Source organism: Pteropus medius, unplaced genomic scaffold (assembly GCF_902729225.1).
Source record: "Pteropus medius unplaced genomic scaffold, Ma_sr-lr_union100, whole genome shotgun sequence".
In the NCBI taxonomy this organism is placed as follows: domain Eukaryota; kingdom Metazoa; phylum Chordata; class Mammalia; order Chiroptera; family Pteropodidae; genus Pteropus; species Pteropus medius.
The window spans coordinates 4,276,811-4,298,732 of NW_024350397.1; the positions used below are offsets into that span (position 1 = coordinate 4,276,811).

The window sequence follows — 21,922 nt, forward strand, 5'->3', positions numbered from 1 at the left end:
AAAAAGTAAGCCTCCAAATTCTTGCTCCAAAAGAAGTACTAAAATTACTAAATACTAAATGACTAAATATTAAGGGAAATTCAAATAGAAATACACAGAACATATGAGAAATATAAAAGTTTGTTCCTATCCCCTTTCACATACCATCTCCTCCTAAAATCCTTATTGTCTGAATACAAAGGGCTGAAATCATTCCACAGGCCCTGAATCCAGGTTCCTCCCATCTCTTCTGACCTGCCTTCACATAGAGCAATCTCATCTCATTTATCACCTTTGACTGCTCCCCCTAAGTTGTTTGTCTCCCTAAGTTACAATTGGTTTCCAGTCTGAGAGACTCCTCATTACCCCATGTGGCAGGCATAGTGAATGATCTAATCTCCCTTCTACAAGAGTGTGGTTTTTCCCTTGTTAGTTGTGGTAGAGACACCCACAGCTTAGTGAATATACATGTTCTCCCCCACTTGTCCTAGAGCCCTTACAATTTGGTAGGGCCGTGTGTCAATCCCAGGCTGCAACATCTAAGAGGCTAGTCTTTTGCAATGAGACTAGAGGCCACATGTTCTGGTTAGTATTAAAGCAGGAGGGAAACGGCCTGTATCCTTAGCTCCCTGTTTAGAATAGAGCCATCCTCCAGGGCTACTGGACCCACAGTGGACCTCAACCCCACTAGTAACCACTAGTCTACAGTCCTCTGGTAACCACTGGCCTATAGTCCATGTCTGTGAGTCTCTGTTTGTCCTGCTCATTTGTTGCTTTTAGGTTCATATCCCACATATAAGTGATATCATGCGATTTTCAACTTTTTCTGTCTGGCTTATTTCGCTTAGCATGATTATCTCTATCCATATTGTTGCAAATAGCAGTACTTCATCTTTTCTAATGGCTGAGTAATATTCCATTGTATATATGTACCACAGCTTCTTTAGCCAATCATCTATCGTAGGATACTTCAGTTGATTCCATGTCCTGGCCACCATGAATAATGCTGCTGTGAACACTGGTGTGAAAATATCTTTTTGGATATGAGTTTTCAAGTCTTTGGGCTAACTATCCAGTAGAGGGATGGCTGGATCATATGGTAGGTCAATTCTTAGTTTTTTGAGGAACCTCCATACTGTTTTCCATAGTGGCTGTACCAATTTGCAGTCCCACCAGCAGTGTATGAAGTTTCCTTTTCTCTGCATCCTCTCCAACATTTGTTATTACTTGTCCTGTTGATTATAGCTATTCTAACAGGTGTGAGATGGTATCGCAGTGTGGTTTTGGTTTGCATTTCCCTAATAGCTAGTGATGTTGAGCATCTTTTCATATATTTGTTGGCCATTTGTATGTCCTCTAGAGAGTGTCTATTCAGGTCCTTGGCCCATTTTTGGATTAGATCTTTGTTTTTTGTTGTTATTAAGTTGTATGAGTTCTTTGTATATTTTGGATATTAGGCCCTTATCGTAGGTGGTGTTTGCAAATATATTTTCCCATTCAGATGGTTCTCTCTTTACCTTGTTGACAATTTCTTTTGCTGAGAAGAAGCTTTTTAGTTTGATGTAGTCCCATTCATTTATTTTAGCTTTTACTTTCCTTGCCTTTGAGGTCAAATTCATAAAATTCTCTTTAAGTCCAAGGTCCTTGAGTTTAGTTCCTATATTTTCTTCTATGTATTTTATTGTTTCGGGTCTTATATTTAGGTCCTTAATCTATTTTGAGTTAATTTTGGTGTGCTGTGATAGACAACAGTCTAGTTTTATTCTTTTGCAGGAGGCTTTCCGGCTTTCCCAGTACCATTTATTGAAGAGGCTTTTCTTTCTCCACTGTATGTTTGGCTTTTTCATCGGAAATTATTTGCCTGTATAAATATGGGTTTACTTCTGGACTCTTGATTCTGTTCCACTGGTCTGTATGTCTGTTTTGCTGCCAATACCATGACATTTTGATTCCTGTTGCTTTGTAGTATAATTTGAAATCAGGCAGAGTGCTGCCTCCAGCCTCATTCTTTTTCCTCAGGATGGCTTTGGCAATTTGGGGTCTTTTGTGCTTCCATATACATTTGATGAGTTTTTGTTCTATTTCTTTAAAAAATACTGATAGGATTTTGATAGGGATTGCACTAAATCTGTATAATGCTTTAGGTAATATAGTCATTTTAACTATGCTGATTCTTCCAGTCCAAGAACACGGAATATCTTTCCATTTCTTTGTGTCTTCTTCAATTTCTTTTAATAGGGTCTTATAGTTTTCATTATATAGGTCCTTCAGTTATTTCGTTAAATTTATTCCTAGGTATTTTATTCTTTTTGCTGCAATTTCAAAAGGAATTATTTTTTCCACTTCTTTTTCTAGCACTTCATCATTAGAGTATAGGAATGCTATACATTTTTGAACATCGATTTTGTGTCCACTTTACTGTATTTACTTATTGTTTCTGGTAGTGTTCTTGTGGAGTCTTTAGGGTTTTCTCTATAGAGAATCACGTCATCCACAAATAGTGACAGTTTGACTTCCTCCTTTCTTAATTGGATGCCTTTCATATCTTTCTCTTGTCTGATTGCACTCACTAGGACCTCCAATGTTATATTGAATAACAGTGGTGATAGTGGACATCCTTGCCTTGTTCCTGATCTTAGAGGGAAGCTTTTTAGTTTTTCACCATTAAGTATAATGTTAGCTGAGGGTTTGTCATAGATGGCCTTTATTATGTTGAGGTACTTACCTTCTATACCGATTTTGTTAAGTGTTTTGATCATAAATGGGTACTGTGTCTTGTCAAAGGTTTTTCTGCATCTATTGATATGATCATATGATTCTTATTTTTTAATTTGTTTATGTGGTGTATCACATTAATTGATTTGCATTTGTTGAACCATCCCTGTGCCTTTGGGTTGAAGCTCACTTGATCGTGGTGTATAATCTTTTTAATATGTTGCTGTATTCAGTTTGCTAGTATCTTATTTAGGATTTTTGCATCTGTATTCATGAGAGATATTGGTCTTTAGTTTTCTTTTTTTGTGTTATCTTTAGCAGGTTTTGGTATCAAGGTAATATTGGCTTCATAAATGTGTTGGGAAGTATTGCCTCCTCTTCAATTTTTTGGAAGAGTTTGAGGAGAATAGGTATTAAATCTTCTTTGAATGTTTGGTAGAATTCACTGGTGAAGCCATCTGGTCCTGGGCTTTTACTTTTTGGTAGGTTTTTGATGATGGTTTCAATTTCCATAATGCTAATGGGTCTATTTAGATTTTCCACTTCTTGATTCAGTCTAGGAAGGTTGTATTTTTCTAAGTACTGGTCCATTTCTTCTAGGTTATTAAATTTGGTGTTATATACTTTTTCATAGTATTCTTGTACTATGAATTTGTATTTCTGCCTTATCAGTTGTAATTTCCCTTCTTTCATCCCTGATTTTGTTTACTTGTGTCCTTTCTCTTTTTTCTTTAGTGAAATCTAGCCAGCGGTTTGTTGATTTTAATAACCTTGTCAAAGAACTAGCTCTTTGTTGCATCTATTTTTTCTATTGTTTTTTTGTTGTTGTTGTTGTTGTTTTCAATTTCATTTGATTTTGCTATAATTTGGATATTTTTTTCCTTCTGCTGACTTTAGGTTTAATTTGTTCTTCCTTTTCTAGTTTTTTTAAGATTAAGTGTTAGGTTTTTGGAGGGGGGCTTGTTCTTGTGTTTGGAGATAGTCCTGTAATGATATGAACTTTCTTCTTATGATCACTTTTGCCATGTCTCAAAAGTTTTGATATGTTGTAGTATCATTGTCATTTGTTTCTATGTATCTCTTGATCTTTCTTTTTATTTCTTTTCTGACCTAGTTATTCTTCAGTAGCATGTTGTTTATTCTCCATGTATTTGTGGTTCTTCCTGATTTCTTTCTGCAGTTGCTCTCTAGTTTCAAAGCATTATGATCAGAGAATATGATTGGTATGATTTCAACCCTCTTATATTTGTTGAGGCTATCTCTATGTCCCAGTATGTGGTCGATTCTTGAGTATGTTGCATGTGCACTAGAGAAGAATGTATAAACAGTTGTTTTGGGATGGGAGGCTCTGTAAATGTCAATTATGTCCAGTTGGTCTAATATGTCATTTAAGGATGTTATTTCCTTATTGATTGTCTATTTGGATGATCTGCCCATATCCAACAGTGAGGTATTAGGTTCCCTACAACGATAGTATTTTGGTGTTTCTCCCTTTAGTTCTGTTAGTAATTACATATTTCGGGGCTCCCTGATTGGGAGCATAGATATTAATAAGTGTTATGTCTTCTTGGTGCATGATTCCCTTTATCATTATGAAATGTCCCTCAGTATCTTTCTTTACCTTTTTTATTTTGAAGTCTATTTTGTCTGATATTAGTACCACTACTCCCACTTTTCTCTGAATGCCATTTGCTTGAAATATCATTTTCCACCCTTTCACTTTGAGTCTATCTTTGTCTTTGGAGCTGAGATGTGTCTCCTGAAGGCAGTATATGGTTGGATTTTGTTTTTTGATCCATTTCGCAACTCTGTGCCTTTTTATTGGTGAGTTCAACTCATTTACATTTAAGGTGGTTATTGAAATATGAAGTCTTCTTAGAGCCATTTTATCTTTTGCTTTCTGGTAGCTTGATGTTTCCATTGCTTCCTTGTCCTTGTGCTTCTGTCTTCTTTATTTTGGCCCTTCTTATTTTATGTTATATACAAAGGTTCTGAATCTTTGGCCTGTGGTTACCATTATGAATATGTAAAGGATAGTTATTTATATATATATATATATACACAGTTGTCCATTTTCTTCTGCACACACCTTATCTCCATTCCCCTTTGTGAATTTGGAACTTTGAATGCCCCCTTTTCAGTCATTGTTATCTCAATTTGTCCCTATGTATGCTGAACGTTCATTTCTATCTTGCTATAGCAGTTCTCTTCTTATTATTTAAGTTTATAATGCCCTGTTCTTAGTAAGAGTTGCACTCCTCTGCTTCTATTTGCCTGATAGTCACTTTACTCCTAATTATGGTTTTTTTTTTTTTTTGTCATTTTGTTTTAGGTGAGCTGACCTATCTTTCAAGTACTTCCTGTAATGGAGAATCCCCTCAAATTTTTTGTATGTCTTGAGGAAAAGATCTTATTTCTCTACTTTTCTTCGCATATCTAAAGGAGAGCTTAGCTGGATACATTATTCTAGGCTGGTAGTTCCTTTCACTTAATAGTTTAAATATTTGATTCCATTCCGTTCTGGCTTGTAAGGTTTGTGCTGAGAAGTCCAAGGATAATCTAATGGGTTTACCTTTATAAGTTACATTTTTTTCTTCCTGGTTGCCTTGAAAATTCTGTCTTTGTTGCTGATTTTTGATAATTGTAATACAGTGTGGCTTGGTGAAAGCCTTTTTGGGTTGAGATAATTGGGTGTTCTATTGACTTCTTGAATTCCAAGCTCTAGCTCATTCCTTAGATTTGGGAAATTCTGGTCAACTTCCTTAGATTTGGGAAATTCTGGTTAACTATTTGCCTGAAAATGCTTTCTAATCCTTGTTCCTTTTCCTCGCCTTCAATAATGCTCATTATTCTTATTAAAAATAATAACTTTTTAAATGGAGGGCTTGAATCACAGCAGAAGAATTGCAAGAGATTTGACAAAAATTATTGTCTGTTTTAAATATATATATTTGAGTCAAGAAGCAACTTAATCATTACTGAAAATTTTCAGAAGTTGGACAAAATTAGAGATATAATAGCACTAATAAATGATAGAACAATTTCCCGACAGGATTACATCAAAGTCATTAGCATCATCAGCACCACATCTATGCACAAATGATGATGGGGCTTTGAAGAAAGGTGTGGAATTTGCAAAAATTATAGTGTGGAGGATGTACCCAAATCACTGAGAAGGGCGTCACAAGGGATCAAGCACTGCTCTGCATCCTAACAAGTCATCACGTTCAAGTTACTCAAGGGTGAGACTCAGTTGTGCCATTACAGGATAGCATGTCCACTTCCAACCCAACGTTCTGCCAGAGCAAGCAACTTTCCATCTCCATTAACATGGCAGTGATACAATTAGCTATTGGCCGTGAATATTAGACATTTATTGAACTCCTACATCATAATGGGTACTATTCCATTCAGATGTGGAGACGAGACAATCTTTCTCTGTTGAAAGACCCTTTCAGGAGTCACTAATGGACAAGAAAGCTCTATGGTCTGATAGTTTCTTACTTATTTGTAACAAAGATCCTAAAGGAACAAGATTAGAAATCATCAAAGAAAGATTAGATAGGATTTTTGTAGTTTTACCCTCAGGATTTAAAAATCTTTGGAAAGTACTCTATTGTGGGATAAAGGAGGCAACTTTTGGCTCTTTACAAACCGTTCCTTCTTTTTCTCCCCTGACTGCACGTGGTGAGTAGCAGAGTATTTGCTGTGCTTCCGTAGCACTTTAAAATGTTCAGCCAGTAAAATGTTCATCAGCTCAGTCTCTTCCCTCTTACAAAAGCTCGTGTTTAGGCCCTTCACAGTGATCAGGCAGGATGCCCACAAAATGCGTCTGAGTGGAATTCCCAATTTACTAATTTTACTTTCTGTTTTTTAGGCTGCATTGCACTCAGACTCTTCTGAGAATTGCTTTGTGAAATCTGCAGGGATGTTTCCTCATCTTCAAGTATCCCGAAACCACCATTGGAAGCAAGGCAAACTCTCGCACATTTGGCTCAGTGTAACTGCAGACTACGGAGATGTTTCTCAAACCGGGAATGTATGGGAACACAGGTCATCTCGGGATCTTGTTAAAATAACTCAGTAGGTCTGGGATACAGCCTGAGACTCTGCATTTCTAACAGGCATCCAGGTGTTGCTGTTGCTGGTGGTTCTTGAGTAGCAAGGTCCTATGCGAACATTTCACAAGATAATGCAGGAGTGTGGATGTTGGAGGGGGAGATGAGACCAGATACATCCTGAATTCATCACTGAACCTCTCTAAACTTTGGATTCCTCATTGATAAAGTGGAGTAATTATAAAACTTACCTCCCAGAGCTACTGCGAAAATAGCTAATGCTCTCAAATTGAAGAAGTCTATTGCACTCACTAGAGAAGATTCTCATGAAGTGGGGTTTACTCCTTCTCTCCTGAAATGATGGGATCAGTTAATAGGATGTTTATTGTTGACTAAGAAATGACTTGCGTGGGATAATCTGATGTTCTCATTTGTATCATCTTACAATGTCTCTTTGTAATATTAAAAAAAAGTCAGTTATCATGCTGGTCTCACATGCTTCTTGATGCTAAGTTCTACTCAATTTGAGGTTCTCTTCACTCAGGTTTCTCGACCCCCAAATTGAAAAGCTGCTTAAGATCCTGTAGTGGATATAGTTTAGGAAAATAGAGCTAATTCTTGGCAGAACTGCTTTTTAATGCAACACAACAGCTATAATTACCTTTGGGAAGTAGAAACATTTCTGGAATGTTACAAAATCCATTTGATTTGCAAAAACATATATTGCAATTCAGCCCAAGTGGTGATTAATAAGTTAGCAGGGAAGACAGGAGACAGAACAATAAATCATTTTCATGTTTTCAGTTAAATGTTTCAATCCTCATGACATTTAATTCTTGACTTTGGGAGGTACTGGACAGTGAATTAACTCATTAAACCCAGTAAGAAAAGCCTAGCTTAGCAGCTAATTTGGGATAAAAAAGGGGTGAAAAGCCTTTATGTCTAAGGTCTTCTCAAACAGATATAATTTTAACCTATGGCCCTTAGCATTGTTCAAAAAGTGTGTCTGGATTACTTCTGATAGACTCCTTGCAAGTCATCATGCTTTCTGAAAACATTCATGAGCATAAATAGACTTGAAATTCAGTAAAGTGATCACCTGGCTCTACCTCTATCTCTGACTCTTTAAGCAGAGAGATCTAAAAATCCACTGGGTAGGGAAAATGCCCTATTCCTAGTAAAACTTGGAAGGTGCAAACCATATAAGTAAGTATCCAGAGAAAAGCAGGAATATTGATTCGCTGTGAAGAGCTATGTAGAGCAGCCTGCCCTCACGGAGTTCCTATACTTTCAGAATTAAGTTTTCCTACAATCAGAGGAACATAAAGAAAGAATTTTTGGCTTGTGGATATGAAGATTAGGGTAGATCAATGTTGTTTTAACAAGCTTTCTACATGGTCCTACTCAGTATGCTTTGGCTCAATACTTCTATTGTCTTTGTTGTTGTTATTGCTATTACTACTATTATTTTGGTCCCAGATGGAATAGAATTTTTCCTAAGAATTACTAAATGGCCAGTTGTAACACCATGCTCAATTTTGCCCTGTACCTAAATTTAGCATAGGCACATGCATAAACACCATTGGATTTATTAACTATTTTCTCCAAGAGCAACATTTACCAATAGGTATTTGTGAATTTCATTTTATATATATATAAATATATATTTTTATATATATAAAATACATATTTTATATATATAAAAATATATATATATAAATAGATATTATATATAAAATATATATTAAAAATATATAAATATATAAAAATGTGTATATATATATACATATACATATTTAGATATATATAAAATGTATATATACATTTTATATATATATATATATATGTGTGTGTGTATATATATATATATATATAAAGAAACTTTACTAAGTGGAATATAGAACATTTGACCCAAGATTCAGGGTTAAAAATTTTCCATTTACAAGGCCAAATTCTCTATTCCTTATTTTGGCAAGTGTCCAATTTGGGATAATATTCTACCTTCAGGAAATGTCATCTTAATCTTCTCTCCTTATTAGGATATTATATTAAAACAGAACTTAAAAAAAAAACCCTTGAAAGTTATTTGATGCTGGAAGAATACCAATTTCTTTAACAATAACAAAGCTCATATAATAAAAACCATCAGGTTTGAGATATTTTATGAAAATGTTTAATTCAACTGTTTCTTTGGAATGTAGTAGTCATAGTTTGGAATTTAAGTTACAGTTCAGTTCTATGTGGTTTTTATGCTACTCAGTGTCTGAGAATACAAATGTCATTTAAAGTTAAGGCTTCGCTGTTCATTTTGAAACAACAATTTACAAGTGTCATATTGTCATAGAAAATAAAAATTTCTGTAAAAAAAATTTGCACAAAATTTTATGATGGTACAAAACATGAAGCAATAATATACCAGTAAAATGAAAACATTTTACTACAGGAAGTTTTATAGATTTCAATAAAGAAAAAAATATGTTATTTTACACCTTTAAAAATTACGAAACAATCTAAAACAATATAAACTAAACATTTTGTAACACTGCCTTTACAAATTAATAACTTTATAAACATATAATTTTTAAATATATTTATCAGTGCAAGATACTTTAAATTTTTAAAGTTTCAGTATCATTTTTCCTTGGCTGAGGACAACTTTAAGTCCATTGCCTTAAGAGAAAAAATCAAGTCTTAGCGCTTTTGTCCTTGTGTGATTACAACAAGTGAATGAATGCCTCTGTGGACAAAAATCTATTCTTCTTTCAAATTGATCAATACATTCCTGGAAACGAAAGGCATTCTCAATCCAATTAAACCAAGATGAATGGACTGTCTTCTCCATGATGCAAATGTGACTCCCACAAATGTATCTGAGTGAGACCTATCGCAATGCAGGAAGGGAGAAAAATCTAAAAGTTCTTATGTACAACATGGCATGACACAAATAGACTGAAAACAACTAAAGCTTCTTTGGATTAATTCACATGCTGTCTGATAAAATATTTACTTCTCTGAGCTGTTAGAGGCTTAGGTCTTACCAGACCTAAGGCAGGCTTTTTCTTTGTAAGCAACTGGAAGTTTCTAGAAGCATTTATTCAGGTCTCTGTTTTTTCAGGGTTGCTGCTGAATGGATTTTTAAAAACATTGTTTTGACTTTACTAGTCCCTCCCCCCACTCCTTATCTGAAAATACTTTATCGCCAGGCACCAGATTTATAGTTGCTTTCTTAAATTAACTGTCCTTTCTTCCACTTCCTTTGTCTGACTCAATACCAAAACAAGAAGGTTCTCATGGGGTCATTTTTTGCATATATGGATGTAAAAATCTCATGTTTGTGGATATTTGCAGAAGAGTATTTAGTCCTTCCTTTTGGTCTCACTTGAAAGCCAATTAATATTATTTCTTCTTCCAACTTATTATTTCCATTGAATACAAATATTTCTATCAAAGATCGTTTTGAGTGAATTAGACAGACAAATGGCTTAAGGAAAAAAGATACTGTCACTTTAACCAGTTAACAAGAAAACCAAAGTTAGACTTTGGAGGGCAGAGTTAGGAATTTCCCTTATTTATTTTGAAACATAAAGTCTAGTAAAATTCTTTGCCATTACCAGCAGGTTAAAGCTGCAAGTTTTTTTTTCTGGACAATGGCAGATGCTTAAATTCTAAGAGAGAAAAAGGACAGAGAGATAGGAGAGAAAGAGTTTACATTTGAAAATACATTCCATATGAAAGAACGAGAGGAGAGAATATTGCAGCTTTATACAAAAGGATCAAGAGACATGAAATAGAACTACAGAAAAAGCAGAACGATTAAGCCACATTGCCAAATCTGCGGAGCCCTTGCCTTCCCGGGGGCTGACGTATCACACTAAAATATAATTTCTCCTTAGTCAGTGGGCCACCAGGGTTTGATTAGAGAGTAGGGCTTTCACCAGCGAGGAACAGAGCAGGTCATTAATGTAACATAATGAGAACCGGTACAAACAAAAAGGCACTTGAGAGGACATGGACTAGCCAGTGCCAAGGGGTTTTCAATGTGGTTGTCGACAGCACACCCAGTTGTCAGCAGTGTTTGGTGATGGCACAGTTTTCTGTATGGAGTTCACAAGCACGAGGTTTAGTACAACACTGGAAAACATCAAGAAAATTTGACGGTATTGCTTCGTAAACAGAGCTGACACACTATACTGGTACTGAGGCTACAGGACTTTAAAGTAAAACATCCTAATCCTTCTTCGCCTATGAACGACGCGGGCAATTATACACAGGCACAGCTTCAGGAGTCCACTGGAATGCGGCTATTCTAATATACTCTGGGCACTGGGCTACAGGCAGCGTGTCCGTCAGAAGGGCCCCACCGAATACACTTGGTGCCAGCATCTTGGATTTTGCACAGTTTCCGAAAAGAATCCATATAAGGAAGAGGAGAGAGAAAGGGAGGGGAAGTCAAAATGAATTATTAAGTCAATCATACTTGGTCTCAACACCAGCATTTGATTATTCAAATTAAACCAACAGGAAAAAGCCGACTATACATGATCCCAACTGTTAACGCAGCTAACGCGTTCATGTCTGTCGGCCATGCTCATTGAAGCTCCTGAGAAAAGCCTGGCTCAGCGTCATCAACGCATTTCCCAGCCCGTACAGTGAAAGAAGATCAACACACGCAAGTTATGTCCTTCCATCTTGATTCTCATCTTCTCATCTGTCTGCCTTCATGCCTCCGAATAAGTACTCTGTGTGTTCAGCTTGTCTTTTTTCAACTTCACACCATCCACAAGTTCAAAGTTATAGTTCTCCAGGGCAGATAAGTTTCTTTCTGACATCCCGTTATGCCAACACGCACAATACAGCACGACCCCACAGACAGCACCCAGGAGGACACCCAGGGCGCTCATGGCTATGATGGTGATGAGGATGGGGTCCAAGGTCTTCAGCACGTTGCCTGGCTTCCTGGAGATGTTCTCATCACCTTCTCCAGTGCCCTCGTATCCTGGGGTGCTCCCTGGGGAGAAAAACAAAATTGACTCCATGAGTACTGCCAACATACCAGATGAAGGTAGAAAAATAGAGAAAAAAGAAAGGAAAAGGAGAAAATCACATGCTTGTTTTGTCTATCCTCTCCCCCGAGCCTGTGGGGAATTTCTGAAGTGGGGTTTCGCTCCCCCATTACTGGGAAACACCCAGGTTTGTGTTTCATTAATTGTTGGGAATCGAGGTGTCGGAGGTGGAGGTACTGGGGAGCTGTGATGGCTAGCTTAGAGCACGGAAACAACCAATTCTGGATGAACAGTGAGGTTCATGTTCTAATCTAATTCAGATTTCATGCAGCTGCCATCTGTGCTAGATTGTAATTTGTGATTTTAGTTCGTGGCCAGAAATGCAGTCACTAAGCTTTGCGAAATGCTCAGTCACACATTTGTCTAGTAGGAGATTTAACCCCTCCCTGTGTGCTTGCCTGATCCCCAACCAGTCAAGAGGAAACCTTCTGAGCTGCCCTTTCATGGGGTGCTGGGTCCAGCCTCTGGCACAGTTCACACATGTGTTTGTTCTTCCACATGTAAGATCTTCAAGTCAAGCAAGTTTCCCCCCAAGTCTACAGTGGTTTCACTCAAGAAAAAGACATCTTTCAGGACCAGAGAATGTTTGCTGCTGACATTTAAAAAGAGTGATGGCTCCAATCTAGAGACAGTGTCTGTGTTGTGCTGAATAGAATACATTTAATAATCAGCATCTTTGCAGCCCTGGTAGTTTCACTGGAGACAGTCATACTGCCCTGCAGTTCGGTCACTAGGGAAATGTTTTATTTAGAGTGGAACATGAGAAATTATGAACATGGGAGCTTTGAGCCTAATTACCTGGTACTAGAAACAAGACTAAAATGTTAATGTGCAACGTGCATGGTGTTTACTTAGTGGTGTTCTGATCAACAAAGATTCCAATCAAAGAAAACTAAATATATGAGATGCAACTCCCTAAACAGGGGCAAACAAGCCATGGGGGCATATTAATATTCTCTCCCTTGATGAAACATTGTTTTGAAACCACCTCTAATAAAGTTCACATCTCAGAGCGAGCTATGCAACTAAGCTAAATGAGCCATGTGTTAATATTACTAACAGCATTGCATAGCGCCATATTTATTTGTCTCTAGCAAGTTAAGTTTAGCTATAGTAGGACCACATTGATAAAGGCAGTAGATGCTGATATTGATGGGTAGAGCACAGAGCTGTGGCAGCAGCTGAGAGTGACACTGGGGCAAGTGTCCAATGACCCTTCCGGAGGTGCAGAAACTTCAGGGAATAAAATAGCATCAGACAAGGCCTTGCTCCGATCAAATGCCTTGAATTAGGTCACAAAGCAGTGTTCAAAGAAAACACATTTTCAAGTTAATCAGTCTCAAGTCTGAAGCTACCACCTAGTTAGCTGTGCTACTTAAGGCAAGTCATTGCTCTGAATTTCAGGCTCATCATCTGAAAAATGGGACTAAATATACCTCAGAGAGCAGCTAGGAGGATTAAAAAAGATAACGTACATAAAGTCCTTGGAACACACTAGCTCCTCAATAAATCCTTACTATCACCATCATCATCACCACCACCATCACCGTCATCGTCGTCGCCATCATCATCATCATCATCATCACAAAACTAGGGTTCCAGTAGAAGAGGATGGGAACATATGGACTAAACTCAACAGATTATCACAGACATTGGGCTCTAGTCCTTTAAAGATCATATTTGGATATCAACCAGGCACAAGCCTTTGGGTTGGTTTCAAATTACTGTATGAAAATTATTATAGGTCTTTGGTAAGACACAACCTTCACTAGTTTTCTAATTCCATAATTATAAATTGAGACTGGTTCACTTGACTATCTTCTAAGTTCTCTTTCAGCTCAGGGACGGGAGGACTAGGGCTGGCACCCTTGCAATGGCTTACACAAGAGGCTCCCCAAGTCTTCAGGGCAGCTTAGGAGAGGGTCCTGCATGACAACAATCCAATCCACAGTACCATGGGCAAAGATGTTTATTTTATTTGCATTGCTTTGATATACTGGTGTACTAGAGTTCCAGAAACTTTCTTATAGATATAATGAAAGCCACAGAATTGAAAAAAATATTTGTCAGGAAGACAAATTTACCTGTTTCATCTATTTTATTTTCCGGGTTCTTTTTATCCAGGTCTGCCGGTCCTGACAAGTCAAACAAAATTGAAAGAGATATTTGAACTATCAACAAAATACAATACATACAAACTACATAAACCTTACACACACACACACACACACACACAAATGGCTCAGCTAAGTTTCCTTTGGAATTTTAGTATAATTGACTCGACCATGTAACCACAGAGCAATAGAAAGGCGGTGTGCAATTACTACGACGTTGATGTCACATCTAAATCCAGGTAGCCCTTCTGTTAGCAGAGTGTTTTAGGAGAAAGTTAGAGAGAAATGGTTTTGGCATCTGGGGTGTGGGAGAAATCTGGTGAAAATAGGAAACGGAAGTGGGATGTTCACATGGCTACCAGCCTGTGCTTTTGCAGGTAATGGTTTCCTAAGTTTGTTGAGTGTTAGTTTGGTTTCCCAAATGATGTGCCAGCAACTGTGTCCTGTGTTTTACTGAAAAAAAAAAGAGTCTCTGGAAAAAGTGGAGTCTGGCATCCCTTACAGTTCTGAGCAGAGGGAAGGGGCTTTAGAGTACTTTGTTCCCTACTATATCCCCAGCATTTAGAACATAACAGGTGCCTTAATAAATATGTGTTGTGTTAATGCATAATTAATAAATAGTTGATAATCTTATAGCATCCATGACTAAATATTTGAGAATACGTACTTGATGAATAGTTATATAATCATCTTAGACACCTTTTAATGGTACAGCAACATTAAATGTTTTACTGGTGCTTTAACTATAACTTTTTGAGTAGAGTGCTTACCGACAACTACAGCAAAGTAGACCAGACCCATGAAAGAAAAAAGCTCAGAGAATTCTCTTAGTCCTCAGAGCACTGGATACTACTTTGCATTTAGTAGGTAGTCAGTTGTTGAATGAACTGAATTTGTTTCTTTGTTTTAGTTTGTGGAGTTTGCTTTACATTCTGAAAACATCATAGTCACCACTCTTATCTTGGAACAGGAAAGCCATGGTATTACAGGTACTATGTAACTACATGAAATATATCTTTTAACAGCAGTTTAGACTTGGATGTGGGTAATTTGTAAAGTAGTTGCAACTGAAATATTATTAGGCCTTATTGTTTTCTGTGAAAATTTGCTAATTAGTGTGGCATTAAATAGATTTCCTTACATGATACGAAGCATCAGATTTTTATTCACTGCTCTTTTATTCTCTCCAATTTCTTCAATTGACCCTATCAAATTATTGCCACTTTAGGAATTATGTATATTCAATATATTATATAAAAAATCTTTGTAAATTGCTTAAATGACCAAAAACCTATTACAGCTAACGGGCCTCCTTTGTCTTAAATTCACCCAGTAGGCTTATTCCATTTTGTTACAATTAACATCTATTATATAATAATATATAACAAAAGTTTAAGTGGAGCAAATGGAGCTTAAGACTAATTTCTGTGCTATTACATTGTCATTAGTGATGCTATTTATAATTATGTAACAAGAACTAGGGAATATGAATTGGTTTTCTACGTCAGACTTTCATCCATACATACCAGATTGATGAAAACCATAAACTCTGAAATACCAGGCAAAGTTTCTAAATTTAATTTATTCTTTTGAAATATTTCAATTATTTAGTCAGAAATATCTACTTATTTGTAATAAAGCAAAGAATCGTGTCTTCCAAGATACATTAACAATGTAACCTTAACTAAAGTCACTGTGATCAACATTTTCAAAGGCCTGCTGTTTTGTTTATGCACCCAGATATTTGGAATTATCCAGATGTCTGAGTTTTCCACTCTTCATCAAAACGTTCTGGCATGGTGTATACAGTCTGTAAACTGAGAGTTTCTTCTTTGCTACGATCTTTGGATTCCGCATCATTATATAGTTTTGTAGGTACCAACCAGACATTCTAAATGAACTGGGTTAGGTAATGGCATAGCTAAAGGTAAACTGACCTGAGTTTTGCTCTGTTGCACCAGAATATGCATTTCATATGATGTGCTCACAGCCCACATTGAAATTCTAGGTCTAAATGAACAAGACAAACACCATCACATGGAAAGAATCATGCCCTGGGCAAATGCTCCACTGGTTTCTACAGCATTGGTACTTACTCATGCAGTCCTCTTGTGAAATGTGGTTATTAATACTGATGTCATCCACTGCAATCCCGCCAAGGTTTCCTTTTCCGATTTCGCCCTCGAAAATCACCTAACAAAATGAGATAATTTTCACAGTACTGAAATATTTGGTCCCAAATAGCAGTGTTTACAAATTCTTGTTCAGTGTAAGCTATGGCATACAAATTAAATTCATGAGATTTCTCATCAGCACACGCTTAGCTCATCAATCCATATTAACTGCCTGGCGATGGCATACAACTTCTTCTCACACTCTCTTTTTATAACACAAACTTTAAAACTGGAAAAAACAGCAGATAAAGGAAATGCTCATTGTGACAGCCCAGAAATAGATTATAAAGTGGCATTTCCCTTCTTTCTCAGCAAATTGGTTCTATTCCTGTAATCTAGGAGGCTGTGAAATAGGCTACTGAGATTATCATCATTGCAGCAATAGCTCAAATTCCGAAACCTCTGAAATAATTTTTGGAATGATTCTGGCATCTCATTTGATAACTTTCAAAATATTACACTAGTGTCCCCAAAGCAGCTGCCCTCCCCACCCTGGGGGAGGAGTTTACCTGGTAAAGTTTCAGAGACTTGTGGAGCAGGACACGCCCTTCCTTCCAGTGGTCTCCTTGGTGTCCAATGGCCATCCAGACCAGCTGGTCATACTCCTCCGGCTTCTGGTAGCGCAGTTTGACCCTCAGCGTGCCCACATGAGAACCAGACATGTGGTACCAGAAGGTCATGCAGTGGGCAGAGTTCTGGGAATACACCACAGGGCTCACCAGGCGAGCCACTTTGCCCTTCTGGTTTTCATCGGCTTGGGAGTAGATGAAGTTGCCATCTCCTGCTGTGACAAAAAACTGTGTTAGGGAGAGTGGCCAAATTTAGGACTCCTTTGTCTCTTTTCTTTCTAGTTCCACCACTCAAATCTTCACTCCTGGGCTGAGCACCGAGAACCCAGACCCGCAGCGGAAAGGGAACAATGTGTGGTTGTTGGGTGATCTCTTTGGCACTCAAGTCTCAGCTCTAAGCTTCCGTGGATGGACATGTGACTGCGGGAAAGCTGCAAAGGAGCACTGAGTCAGACACTACTCATTGGGAATGAGTTGTCATATGGACGGACACAGGCTGTGACTAAAGTCAGCCTTAGCACCGTTGCAAACAGACTGAAAGCAGAGGACAGACCTATTTTTGTGCAACTTTAAATTGCCTTCAGCAGCACCTGTGTGAATGCAGAAATTAAATGAACAATTAAATCTCTTCTTATATATCGTCGAAGCAGCAGGACTTCTGGTTGATGATGTTTTGATCACTGTAGCTGCTTGATAATAATAAAGATACAGTTTTCCCAAATAATCTAGTGATTCTTTTTCCAAATTCAGATTATTTTCCCCTCGTTTATTTTAATGGCTTATAAATTCCTGAACTAAACCTGAGAGCCTGAATCTCAACTGTGATCCCCACTCTTGTGCAATGCGGGCTTCTGGTTCGGGAGAGGCAAGGTCGCATTTTCAAGGCTTATTAGAATATGGCATTTTGGTAACATACACACTTGCCGAGCTGTGAGGACTTATTCTTGGCTTTGCTTTTAATTACCCCCAGTGGGAGCATTTCCTCCTGCCACCACCTGGTCTAAACACACAATTCATGTTTCGCTGTTTGCTCTGCAAATAGAAATCACCTACTCTACGCCTCACCTGATGTAAGTGAATCAGATGCTCAGGCCTCAGTGGGCAGTGGGGTGTTTTGTTGGCTGTCTCAGAGGCTTGTGTATCTGTGAGATAATTTTTTCACACTGCATATGTGGGCACATCCTCGTATCTGCTCACGGTGTCAACAGTGTCCAGGTGGAAGTGGATGTGTCAGTGGGCAGCTTTCTTCCCTCACCTGGCTGCTTAGGTGAGACTGCACCAAAGCATGCTTAATGAAACTGACGGGCGGAATAATAAAAGGAAAGTGGAAATAAAAATCACAGCTCCAGCAGTGCATTTGATGTGTTTGTGGGAGGTTGGGGGGGGGTCCCCTGTGTCTAAGCCAACTCAGTCACTCCTGGGATTTGTCTTATCCCACTAATTTACCAAATGGCAGTCACCTGTGGGTATGACAACATCATTTCATTGAGATAAGTAGTGGATCAGTCCACCAAGACTGGACAGGTAGGCAATGCACCCATCTTGCCTTTGACTCCCCAATCTCATGGAAAAAGACTAAAGTTGGAGATCTACTTAGAGGAAACACATTTACTGAGCTCACTTATTGGGCAAGTTGGGAAATAGGTAGTAGAAAGGAGAGACCTGAACATGGGTAGTAAAAAGAAGTGTCTGAGAATTCTATCCTGCCGTCTGTCCTGCTGCTGTTGTGGACTTCGAAAACTTTGCTTGTGTCACTTTACTGTTTAAAACGCTTCCCTGGCCCCTCACTGCCTTAGCCCATCCAAACTTCTTCATGCAGCATCCAAGGCCGCACCTCCCTTGCCACTTAGCTAAGCGCTTCGCACAGGACTCTGCCCAGATCACGCCACTGCCAATCCACCGAGATGCCACGCTCTCTCCCACACACGCCATTCCTTACTCAAGCCAAGCTGACACTGCACGAGATAGGACTGCTCTCTCTGCCCCAGCCTGTGCTTTCACCGCCGAGGAGTGCGGTCCCGCGCCCTCATTCCACTGTGCCCGATTGCTTCCCACCCGCACCCAGACCATAAGCTCCTCAAGGGTGCGACCACCCTCCTTGTAGGGGTATCTGTAGTGTCCAGCACAGCATCTGCCCTGTAGCAGGGCTACTCAAATAGCACGTGCTCAGTGAGCCAGGGGAACACGCTGAGCTTCAGGACGGTCCCCAGCTTCATTTAGAGGTCGAATGCAGAAGATCAAGTGGCATTCCTTTAAATAAATTCAAAATTGGGCATCAGGATAGTGTACCTAGATAGTGTTAATTAAAAAAGTCTCCACGACTGATTTGCAAAGTGCCACATAGCATCCCATGTCGTCTGTGTGCCTGTGTGCTGTGTGCTCTTTTCATGTAGCTTTTTTTATGTTAACAAATTCCTGCCTTTCAGATGTCAGGCTCGGCCATCTCTCTCAGCAAATGATTGTGTTTCCAGTGCTGCAAGAGGCTCTTTCTAGTCAGGGCAGGCCTGGCACTACAGTCAAATAAATCTGCGTGTCTGGGAGAACAAAAAAGACAAATCCTTCTGAAGGAATCACACTTCTCAGCTGTTAATCTAAGACAAGCCCTTCTTTTCTGATACTCAACACATAAAGCACTGATATTTTTCCTTTCAGGGGTTTTATCACAGCTCTAGGTCAAGAACTCTGTCTTCATTTTCTCAATTAGCACTTTACTTCTGCAAGCCTTTTAGCTTTTGTCTCTGGCTAACATAGCTTTTAACCTCCTTTGAATGTCAGATCCTACTGAGCCATTTTGCTCCACTTTGCATCAATTTTTCTACCATTACTGCCTTCATTCCAGCTAATTGCATTTGGTTAATTTGATGCCATTTATATGTACAGTGCCATTTACAGTCAAAGTATTTTAAGTTTTCTAAAACTGCTTGTCTTAAGATTCAATTGAAAGTGTCTCAGAATTGAAGGAGTCCAATTTTATCCAATTTCCTTGTCATTCTCATTAGGCAAGGAGCTAGCTGCGGTGGAAGGAGGTCTATTCAACTTACTTAATGGTTATAGCCACTGGGGAAAGAGTGAACAATAAAATGAGAAAGGCATGAAGTACCCTCTGCCCATCCATCGGCCCACTGACCCACTGGCCCAAAGCACCAACACTGGGGAAACATTTGTTTAATGAGATTTCTAAGCAACAGCAAATGCCCCTCTGGGGTATCTTTGGGCAGCCACTACTTGAGTAAGCAGTTCTCTAAGCATCACTGAGTAGGGTAGACTTTTGGGGGTTGGGAGTTCATTATGAGTGTGTGTGTGCATGTGTGTGTGAGTGTATGTATGTGCGTTGTTTGTTTGTTTGTTTGTTTGTTTTTGCTGAACAGTGCTGGTTCTTTATACCATACTTCAAGTGGGATGATGAAATAACTAGGAAGAAAATAAGGTGGTGGTGGATAGAAGAGTTCACAGAAGTGGCGGTCAGTTCTCTCTCTCCCCCAAATCATCCCTCCCTTTAATTAATCTTAGAGAGAAAGTATCACAGGAGGTGAGGTGGGTTTCGGGCTGGGGTGTGGTGAAGTGTCTACCTGCTCAGGTTTAAAATCTTCCCCCAAATGAAAAGAACCCAACCCCACCTTCGCCACTTCCATTTCAAGGGTCCAGAGAGAGAGCAAGCGTTAAGCTCACTTATTGTATGTTTAGCTGTAAATAAATGAGATGACATAATGTATGTCCGGATTTTCTTCAAAATAGTCCAGAGTCAGGGATGAGAGAGATTAAGTAAGATTCCTATGATTTGATAATTGTTGAAGTTGGGGTGTATACATTTCAAGTTTGTTTTACTATTTCTTTTCTACTTTTGAATATGCTACAAATTTTTCATTAAAAGAGCTCAGGAAAAAATGTAAAACAGTACTAATTCACACATCTTTGCTATTTTTCAGGGAGGCCAATCAGTCACCATATTTGATCAGCATTTTCTACTACTTGGCTTAAGTGTATCTCTAGGGAAAGAGATTTTATTAATTCCAGAAAAACAAAAGCATGAGTGAATGCTCTGCAATATTTCCTAACCCTCCTAGAAACTCCCTAGACTCCAGAAGCCCTCCACAATAACACCTCTAATTCAAAGAAATGAGGCCACAGTGAACTCTTCATTACCTGTGTGATCTTGAATCGGTCCTGTTTTGCTGGTCAACACACTCCACTTGAGTTGCACGTGACTGTCATGTTCCCAGTGACAGAACGTCTTGTGAGAACCCCAGCCAAATTCGCAGTTAAAACCATATGTTGGAAATTCTTCAGTGGGTGGAAAGGAAAAATAGAGACAAGCAAAGAAAGACAAATTTAATCATTTAGGTCAGAAAGGTCCTTAATTTGTTCATGGAAAGCATGATTTATATAATTTAATGTCTGCTTGAAAATTCTGGGAAAACCACAAAGTCCAGGATTACCAGGAAACTCAGAAGATGCACAGAGATGTCAAAATGTTTGCGAAATCACATTTAGTAATTTTTTCAATCCAGCTTTATGAAAAGTTTATGGACTACCTGCCAAGTTGGTTTTATATAAAATTTCCAGGAAGGTTACTTTTCAAAGTATATATATTACATCTGCAGCATTCTCCCTATTTCTACGATATTTAACATGAAAGATACTCTGTTCTTGAGGATGAATTATATAAATTGATATCCACCAATTACAAAAATCTTAATTAGAAATCGACCCGGGAACCTCGAAAGTCTAGAAACTTGACAGCTGAGTGCCTCGTCCTGGCGGTTATCAGTATTCTCCCCACAGCAGCTTATGCTTCAGGCCTTTAGTGTCAGACCTATGAAGCATTACTTAAGATTATTTTTTCCTTCTGTGCTTCATATCAGGTCAATTAATTTTAAGTGTAGTTTCTGCTTTTTCAGTGAATTTTAAAATTTGCATATAAATTGGTCGCCCCACTTAAACCTCAGTGCGAGGTCATGTAAAACCAAAGCACATTTAAATACCTACCCATTTTTATTGTTTAATATGTTCAAAACGCTTCCTTTGGGATCTGAAAGGAAAGCGTGAATGGATTCTCAGGAATAATTTCTCTTGTGTGTTCTACAAGGTGTTACTTGACTATAGTGTTTTTTAAACCTCTATTTTTTTCTTACTCCACCCTCTTTTTGAAAGTAACTTGAATTTTATGGAATGAAATCATTGATGTTTGGAATTTTTTTTTGGTAAATTTAAGCTAACAATAAAGAGAATCCTAAAGATAATATGCTCATG

The 21,922-nt window shown here is 38.3% G+C and overlaps 1 protein-coding gene across 5 annotated transcripts in view; it reads right to left on the reverse strand.

Annotated features, from left to right (window-relative positions):
• Positions 1 to 8,907: 8,907 nt before the first annotated feature.
• NRP1 (neuropilin 1) overlaps positions 8,908 to 21,922 on the reverse strand; it is a 131,975-nt gene continuing 118,960 nt past the window's right edge. The window contains exons 13-18 of one of the 5 annotated variants that reach the window (XR_005647976.1): positions 20,816 to 20,953; positions 16,613 to 16,887; positions 16,026 to 16,122; positions 15,867 to 15,939; positions 13,900 to 13,950; positions 11,553 to 11,760 (exon numbers count right to left, since the gene is read on the reverse strand). Coding sequence is in view for 4 of the 5 variants with exons in the window: in XM_039839765.1 (XP_039695699.1) it covers positions 11,471 to 11,760; positions 13,900 to 13,950; positions 16,026 to 16,122; positions 16,613 to 16,887; positions 20,816 to 20,953 (851 nt within the window). In the remaining variant the exon portion in view is untranslated. Of the gene's footprint in view, positions 11,761 to 13,899; positions 13,951 to 15,866; positions 15,940 to 16,025; positions 16,123 to 16,612; positions 16,888 to 20,815; positions 20,954 to 21,922 lie in introns of all 5 variants that reach the window. The other 4 variants (XM_039839765.1, XM_039839766.1, XM_039839767.1 and 1 more) reach the window with 4 other exon arrangements.